The 8,951-nt window shown below is 44.1% G+C and overlaps 2 protein-coding genes across 4 annotated transcripts; both read right to left on the minus strand.

The window, feature by feature from the left end:
- Positions 1–552: 552 nt before the first annotated feature.
- LOC117840728 (protein SRC1) lies at positions 553–1,342 on the minus strand. Of its 2 annotated transcripts, none has more exons than XR_004637065.2 (2): positions 877–1,342; positions 553–788 (listed from the first exon to the last, which is right to left on the minus strand). XR_004637065.2 is itself a non-coding variant. In XM_034721250.2 (2 exons), the coding sequence occupies exon 1, from the start codon at positions 1,258–1,260 to the stop codon at positions 952–954; it is 309 nt and encodes a 102-aa protein (XP_034577141.1). In that variant the 5' UTR covers positions 1,261–1,342; the 3' UTR covers positions 553–788; positions 917–951. The 2 variants fall into 2 exon arrangements, 1 of the variants encoding a protein (XP_034577141.1); XM_034721250.2 differs by having other exon boundaries at positions 917–1,342.
- A 2,112-nt stretch (positions 1,343–3,454) lies between these two features.
- Positions 3,455–7,404, minus strand: LOC117840908 (co-chaperone protein p23-2). Of its 2 annotated transcripts, none has more exons than XM_034721450.1 (6): positions 7,211–7,404; positions 5,720–5,900; positions 5,420–5,576; positions 4,767–4,798; positions 4,636–4,678; positions 3,455–4,140 (listed from the first exon to the last, which is right to left on the minus strand). In XM_034721450.1, the coding sequence occupies exons 1-6, from the start codon at positions 7,213–7,215 to the stop codon at positions 4,106–4,108; spliced, it is 453 nt and encodes a 150-aa protein (XP_034577341.1). In that variant the 5' UTR covers positions 7,216–7,404; the 3' UTR covers positions 3,455–4,105. The 2 variants fall into 2 exon arrangements, with proteins under 2 accessions (XP_034577341.1, XP_034577340.1); XM_034721449.2 differs by having other exon boundaries at positions 4,767–4,801; positions 7,211–7,399.
- Positions 7,405–8,951: the final 1,547 nt, after the last annotated feature.

The raw sequence follows: 8,951 nt of genomic DNA on the forward strand, positions 1-8,951 counted from the left end.
CTCCTATACCTAGAACAAGTTTTGTTAGAGATTTGCCTTTTATCAAAAACTTTGGAACTTTTTCTATCAAATTTCATTATTTTAAAAAGTTATTGTTCTTCTGCGAAAAAAGAGATAGTAAGTTACTGGTGTATCTTCCGCGAACTTTTTTTTACCAATGTTCCATTTTGTCATTACTAGTTCATTTTATTTTGTGGGCCTAAAATCCCAAATATATATCAATTGCGCCGCACCACTCCTATTTTCTAGTAAGATCTTGTATATTTGACAAGAAAAGACAAACAGTTACTACTACTACTTTGGTGGTGCGTGTCCTTGTTGACTTTGCCGTTTATTTTCCAAAAAATAATGTTCTCCTCAAGAGAGAGCTATCCAATGTGCAAGTGTGCAACAGCTAGCTAGATCTAGGGTGTGGGAGTCACATGCATGACGCATAGCACACTCCCAAGAAAAGGTGGATCCCCTCAATGGCTCAATCCTGCTTCTCCAACCTGATCCCCTTGAGAGCGATCACATAAACAATACCACAGAAATATGTATGATACCCGTGAATACATGGCAAAGGGACAAGCTCGCAGATCAATTTCTGCATTAAAATCTTATTATTACAAGGTAGAACCGTCCACAGCCATCATTAGGAGTAGTACATCACCCAGCAAACAAAGAGTCTGTTTTTTTTTCCCTTTTCCCATTTCTCCCTTGATTAGCACACACACGCATGACACTCGTGAAACATTATTACATCACACAGCTTCTGGTAGATAGTCCTCTCCAAGCACATGTTTCGCCTGTAAGCACACGCAAAAGATCACAAAAGAACACTCAGATGATCCAGCAAAAGAGGGGAAAAAAGGCAAAGAAAAAGAATCTTATTACTTGGAAAAGAAGATCTGGCCGCTGGTGCCTGCATGTTTACCGGCAAGCACGGCGCGCGGCGGCGAGCTGAGGCGATCAGTCGCTGTCGCTGCTGCTGCTGCTGTGGCCGTCGTGGTGTCCCTCGCCGTGCTTCTTCTCCTTCTTCTTCTTCTTGTCCTTCTTCTCCTTGTGGTCCTTGTGGTCCTTGTGCTCGCCGGACTTGTCGCCGTGCTCGCCGGTGATCTTGTCCTTGATCTTGTCGACGATGCCCTCCTTGTGCTCCCCGTCCTTCTTGTGGTGCTCCTCGGCCTTCTTGTGCGCCTCCGCCTTCTTGTGCTCCTCCTCCTTCTTGTGGTCGCCCCCCATGTGGAGGGTCTCCTCGATCTTGTGGATGATGCCCGACATGGCGATGCTTCTCTTTTTTGCTCGAGAGGGAAGTGGCGATGGAGATGCGGTGCGGTGGTGTGATCTGCCCTTGGCTCTCCGGCGCCGGTATTTATAGAGCGCCGAGGTGGTCCGTGACTTGCGGTGGGGTGTGTGAAGAAATGGAAGGCCGATCGGATAAGAAGGACGTGATGGCACTAAATAAAGCAGAAAAATGAATTGAAGGCAGCAATTGCTTTGGGTACCGACTGTACGCACCAACCGTTTTGCTGCATATTTGCATATTCTAAGCTGCACATTTTTCTGTCTGGAAAGGAGAGCAGATAGCAAATATCCGATCAAATATAATGACAAACGGAACGATTGATGTGGGAATCCCACTAGCGCAAGAAGCACTTATTAATTTCCTGGATTTGCGTGTTTAGCAACAATTGTTTGATTTGGGTTTGATCCCCCATTGATGCATGCATGATACTGGTCTATGAATAGAGGGACCATTCGTTAGTGTTGGGGGATAGGTCTTTGATATGCCGAGTCACCGACGGAAAAAAGCTGAATGGCAACAAGTTAACACATTAATCTGAGGTCTTGTGTAGTTGCCCAACTTTGAAAATGCGAAATCACTATTGTAGCACTGTAGCGTTTCGTTTGTATTTGTGAATTATTGTCAAAATATTGACTAATTAGGTTTAAAAGATTCGTCTCGCAAAGTACAATAAAACTGTGCAATTAATTTTTTATTTCATCTACATTTAGTACTTCATACATATACCGCAAGTTTGATGTGATGAGAAATCTTCTTTTTGTACAGTGTCAAAGTTGGGAGTTGGGGGACTAAACACGTCTTGAGGGCGTGGTTGAGTCCAAGTGGAAGAGAAAGATAATGATGGCAAAGTGTCAAAGTTGGGAGTTAAGGAACTAAACACGTCTTGAGGGCGTGGTTGAGTCCAAGCGGAAGAGAAAGACAATGATGGCAAAAACTCATTGCAATATGAATGTAGGCGGAGCCGTGCTGGCCTGTAACCGCCTGCCGCGTGTGCACGGGTCACGTCAACCGCGCGCGTACTGGCCGGTGCCGCCGTCCCTTTTCCTGCACGTACCTCCACGCATTTTTCCTCTTCGCTCGAGCTGATCCAAGAATCGTGAGTTGGTGACCGTGACTCCATTTGCGTTCGTCGAGGAAAGGATGCAGCAGGTCGCGACAGGGATGTCCGTGCAGCCGTGGAGATCCAAGAACCACAGAAAAGCCCTCTCTCTGGGGCTCGAACTGATCAAAGAGAGAAGTGGTCATGACAGCGGAAGGGGCGCACGAGTACACGAGTACAGGACAAGAAATTCTTCGAAATGTAATTCTGCTGCGAATTTGCTAGAGCATTCGTGGATGATCCCAACATGTTCAAGGCGCACGAATCCACCCTGTACGATTGTTCCTCCATCATCGAGACACAAATAAAAAGCAAAAAAAAAAAAGATCTCACGACATGGTTCCCAATAAGGTGCACGATGCCGTCCACACCTTTATTGCAAATGGAGAACGGAATCTGATGCATGCCGACAGGTAAAATGGATTTGATCCGTAACGGTGTCCATCCATCACCGAATCACGCGTACTTATAAATATCGATGCAAATTTCAGCCCGGGCCACCCGCAAAAGTCATTGATATTTTTCATTTCAGCAAAATCTAGCTCAAAAAGACGCGTCGCCATAGAAACAGTGCAGGTTCATGTTTTGGATGTCGATGCCATGGCAACTTTCAGGCTAGTTTTTATCAGGGATGTTTGGGAGACAGGGGCTAAACTTTACACTAATTAGGAGTATTAAACATAAGCTAACTACAAAACTAATCGCACAACTCCTAGACTAAATCGCGAGACGAATCTATTAAGTCTAATTAGTCCATGATTTGACAATGTGGTGCTATTAATTAGACTTAATAGATTCATCTCACGATTTAATCTAAGGATTCTGCTATTAGTTTTGTAATTAGCTCTGTAATTAGCTTATATTTAGTACTCTTAATTAGCATCGAATATCCGATATGACAAGGCTAAAGTTTAACCCTGTCTCCTAAACACCCCAAGCACCCCCAAACACCCCTAGGTAACCACTCAGAATCAACCTTCCATCTGCTTTGCTGAAAAGGCTGCCAGCACACGCTTCATGGCAGCATCGGTTGCACGTCAGAATCAAATAACAGCGCCATCACCATCGCATCAGTGTTTCAATGCCGTCGACATTACATTACAACGATAACAAGCATCAAGCAAGCTTAGAACCAGCGTGACATCTAAATCTTGATGTTACAAGAAAAGCAATCCTGATGTGCAACTGCTAATGCTCCCGATCTGAAACATGAAAATGTGCAACAGTTTCGAGAAAACATCACATGGAGCACTGCATATATAGTGCTCGAAACACCTAGCGAGTCAGGCACTCAGGCAGGAATTCTGAACCTCTGACCGAGAGCAGTGGAAAGCAAACAGCTCATGCTCTCACTGCAATCCAATGGCATATAAACAGAGTGACAAGTACATCAAACCACCCTGCCTGCCAATGGTAATCCATACCAAGATGTCATGATTCCATAAGATCTGGACGCATTGTCGTAGTTGAATTAGGTCAATTCACTGGCGTTAGGAGTTAGTCGGAAACTAGACAGCTCATAGCTACATTCAGAGCACAAGTTCACTTGTCAGGAAAGATACCCGGGAGATAAAAGACATGCGAAGCAAGGATCATGCCAAAAGTCTGGTGCCATCGCAGATGCTTTGCAGGTAACAGCAACTACGTTAATGGAGAGCCTATCTGTCACGTCAAGGGTAACCTGTTACAGCAGATCTACTTCCTTCACTGGAGCAGCCAAGTCACTTGCCCCTTAACTTTTCAAGGTCAGGGAGATCTGCAAAAAACAGACAAAGCTGTTAGACAGAGCATGAAGTATGAATGGCTGCTAGTTTGTTGACTAGGCAGGTATTAGAGTGATTGTGTGATTCACTCAAATAATGTTTGCATATCTTCTAACGCGAAATGGACTGATAAAAATTGCCTGCTATCATGCCTAAGATGAAAGATAATGGACTGAAAAAAAAGCTGGTATATCACTCAAAATATTGTTTGAATATCTTCTGAAGTGAATTGGACTGATAAAAAATTGCCTACCACCATGCATAAGATGAAAGATAATGGACTGAAGAAGAAAACTGGTATACTCTGAAAAAGATCCATGCCCAACCCAAATGCAAGATAGCTTATGTTTGTCCTGAGTGAAATGTGTGGTTTATGTCTAGAACCTAGTGGGTAGGTTTCATTAAGGAAAGTCTAGTTCACATTAACAACCCTCTGGTACTGTTATCAACAAGAGAGAAAGGAATTTAAGTACTAGATGGGCACTCACAAAGCATCCCATCATCATCACCGCTTTCATCTCCTTCATTTGCCTGCAACAATATGGAGATGGCAGTGACTATAGGCTGCAGTACAAGCGCTACATCCAAACAAACAAAAAATCTTGACTATATTTCATACCCCATCAAAGTCATCATCTGAATCCCCCGAGGCTTCTGCAAGAAAATGCTTGTCAGGTACACATGCATATATCAATGAATGCAACATTTGTGAAGAAATCAGAAGCTGCGCTATACAAGACATGTGACTCTAGCCACTGAAACGAAAGGCATAACAATTGTAGGCTCCACAATAAGATAGCGGTTATGTTATGTAGCCACTGTATTTCACACTGAAACTACTGCTACTTCAGACGAACAGAACAGAGAAAACTTAACTAGTCTGCCACCGAAATGTTTGTTTATTGCCATGCTAAGGAAACCGAGAATATAAACTATGGACTTGTCACTTGACCCTCAGACACAATGAATGATATGGTCTACTACAGCATTAATGTCATGAAATCTGGATCTGATGATGTCTTTCACCACAACTGGATAACCATAAATCTGCTTGGTCTATAGACAAGTAAAATCAAGGATCTCAGGGTCATACCAACAGCAAAATCTAGTTCCATCAGAAGAAATAAAGAATACATATTTCATCCATATAAACTACTGAATTGCAATGGTTTTCTTTTTACAACCCTTTAATAGAGAATTCAGAATGCCTCCAGAACAAAATAAATAAATATAAAATGCATGGATCTGTGAGTGTACATCATTAGCACATACCAGACTCTTCATCCTCATCACACCATTTGTTCCAGTCAACTTTGATGTATGGATGCTTTTCCTCTGACTTCAGCAACCGTTTCCACCAACCTTTCTTTTCCTTCTGGATTGAACAGATTATGTTTCGCAAGCCCATCTTTGTCTTCGTTTTACTTCCCTATAGACCAAGCAGATTTATGGTTAGCCACTAACAATTCACATAAAAAAATGGATGATGTCTTTCACGACGACTGGCTAGCAACTCGTTTGCTCACATCGAGCCTATATTGAAATCCAGAACAGCAAGCAACATGTACCTACCTCTGGCAGCACGGAATCAAAGAGCTCCAAAGTGAAGCTAAAAGGTTCCCCATGGGCAACAGCTGAGAAGGTAAAGAGGCCCTTAGGTTCAGTCTTCAGCACAACATCTTTTGCATCTGGCAATGAGATAGTCAAGTAAATCTTCTCGGAGCGCTGAGCCCACAGCACCTCAGGTTGGCGGCTGCATGCCAAAGAGTAAAAACCACGTCATACCAAACAAACAAACAAAAAAAAAATGCTTGCATCAGGGGAAATGATCTGAAAAAAAAACCCGTATTCCAAATCTTCAATAGATTGCAAAATTCTATGTGTCACAGGTAACAAAAAAAATGATAAGGAGGAAGTGAAGAGCAATTGTGGAGACAGTCAATTAGACTATTAGAGTCTAGTGCAAAAAACAAAACAAAATGTGTTCACTAGAAAACATGAACACTGACACAGGCAATTCATCATATAACAGATATGCGATGAACATACTGTCTTCTGCATAGTTCCAATCGTGCCATTTTAGATGACAACAAATAATTAGGTGTTACCCGCCAAATGCAAGTCAATTTTAACTATTCAGTAACCAAATGCATGTCCTTTCAAACATGCAATGTGCAGCATATTCTGCAGATGTCCGCATGTTATGCAATAGATTTGTGAACCCATTTCAATGTAATGGTAACTGCAAGAGTACTATAGATCAAAAGTAAACATAAGCATTCCAGAGCGTCAACCACCCATTGCATAAGAAATTACAATGAAAAAATAATACACCGGATAATCAAATACTAGAGGTTCTGTTTGACAATTTAAAACTGACGCCCCTACTGCAAATACTCCCGGATACTGCAATCTATTACACAGCCGAAAGAAATTAAATTCTATTCAACCAACCCACAGAGCAAGGAAAATGATCAACCATTTCGTCATTCTAGGAATGGATCAACAGCAAATGCTGGCAACAAGCAACCCATCAGCTACATCATAGTTACTCTCCGAATAAAAAAAAAACACTACATCAGGCCAGGGAGGCTGAGTTGCTGAAATCTCAACAAAACGATCACGTTCGATTTCTCTGCGACACGAAGGGTAGAACAAACGAAAGCAGGCGACTCGGTAACGAATCAAACGGCTGAATCCTGCGAACCTGGGAGACCGGAGACCTCCCTAGACATCGCTGATGAAGCCGAACGCCGTCTCGCGCGCGCCCTTGGCCTCCGCAACGAGGTCGGCCGCCTTCAACATCGCTTCGCCGAGCTCCATGGCGCCATTGAGCTGCGGGCCTCGGAGAAGCAGGGGCTCTGCCCACCTTTCCAGTACCACTACTACAGATGCGAACTCAGATCCCATCCAACCATTCCCCAACGCCTAAGAAATGAAGAACCAACGCGACGGCTATTCCATTCCAAAAACCCAAGCATCGCCATCCACTGGGCACGAAGCCACGAAATATCAAGGGGAAAAACGGAGAGAAGGCACGGAGGCTGGGGAGGGGATGGATACCTCATGGCGGCGGAGTAGGGTTCGCGGATTGGCCGACTGGAGGTGGGGAAAGCGAGGGTGCGCTGCAGGGGAGAGAAGAGGAGAGGTCGAGAGGACGATGAAGCGCACGCAGCGGCGGCAGCACGCGGAGCTCTGTATTGCGCTTCGCCTGCTGTGGCAGCTTTATTTTCCGGAGTAAAATCCTGGAACTGGCCCTACCCTTCGGATGATTCTCATTTTTGCATTTGCCTCTGCCATTCCTTCTATCCCCTTTTAGGTGGCGTTTGGATCGTGGGAACGGGGTATGGAAAGGAAACGAGGCAGTATGCCGTGTTCGTTTTGTGGGAAAAGAAAAAAAAAGAAACAGAATGAGAAATGTACCCTTCATTTTCCATCGATTCTATTCTATCGGTAGAGGTGGGTTATAAGAGGATATGTGCATCGGCGATGGTGCTTCCCGAAAACAAAGAGGGCCAGTGTTGGAGGGAGCCGGCATCGTCGACTCGGGGGACACGAGGAATGACCGGAGGAGGTTGACGTGGGGTGCGATTGGTTCGCTGCACCCCCGCATCCAGGCTCTCCGCGTGCGACCTCCGTGCGATTGGTTTTCTAGGTTCGTTGCTAGGCCTGCAAAAGGGCATCTGGAACCTGGCTCCCGAGGTACGGCCAGATTCTTCGTTTCCCCAGAGCTAGGCTCCCGGGATGCGGCGGCGGGAGCAAGGGCGAACGCGCGTGGGGCGACACTGCATGCGTGCGTGCACGCGGGAAGCTCTAGGGTTACCGCTCCGATTTCGCGCCATCCGCCGGCCATAAATCCTTACCGCATGCTTATTGTTCATGCAGCTGCTCTAGTCACTGCCATGTATGCATTCTTCCTTAATAGGATTAGAATGGGTCAATGCTCACGACCTCAGATTAGTTACACCCCAATGAGTGCTATGGATGAGGAATGATAAAAGAACTTGGATAAAATTTATAACTGCAACGATGTAGAGTGTGTAAACATGCTTCGCATGAGAAGAACCCCTTTCTTTTCAGCTATGTAATTTTCTTAGGAACAGAACCTTACCTAGAGACACCATACATAGCAGTGTAGAAGAGCAAGTTGCAATGTTTCTTCATGTTGTGGGGCATAACCAAAGATTTCGAGTTATACACTAAAATTGGAGGAGATCTATAGAGACGGTGAGTAGTCATTTCAAAGAAGTGTTGTATGATATTGGTGAACTTAGGCATGATATGATTAAGTCTCCATCAAGTGAGACACCTCTTAAGATCAGAAACAACTCAAGATGGTACCCATATTTTAAGGTCACACAATAGTAAGCCTTAAAAACAAATGCTGCACACCTGAGTGCATATTTTGTAACAAAAAACTGTTAGGTTTCATGTAGGATTGTTGGGGCAATAGATGGCACTCATATCTATGCTAGAGTCCCAGTCAAGATGCAATCAGCATTTAGGGGTAGGAAACACTACACAACTCAAAATGTGCTAGCTACAGTGGACTTTGATTTGAAATTCAAATATGTCTTGGCTGGGAGGGATATGCACATGATGCCACCATTCTAGCTGATGCAATAGAGAGGGAGGATGGGTTAAGGGTTCCAGGAGGTAATGAACTAATTTGGTTTCATAAATTAAATCACAATCTAAATTACAGTAGGAATAATATCTGTTTATACTTTTTCTAGGGAAATTCTATCTAGTAGATGTTGGATATGCATGTCGTCCTGAATTCCTTACTTCTTACCGAGGCACT

The sequence above is a fragment of the Setaria viridis genome, chromosome 9 (assembly GCF_005286985.2).
Source record: "Setaria viridis chromosome 9, Setaria_viridis_v4.0, whole genome shotgun sequence".
NCBI lineage: Eukaryota > Viridiplantae > Streptophyta > Magnoliopsida > Poales > Poaceae > Setaria > Setaria viridis.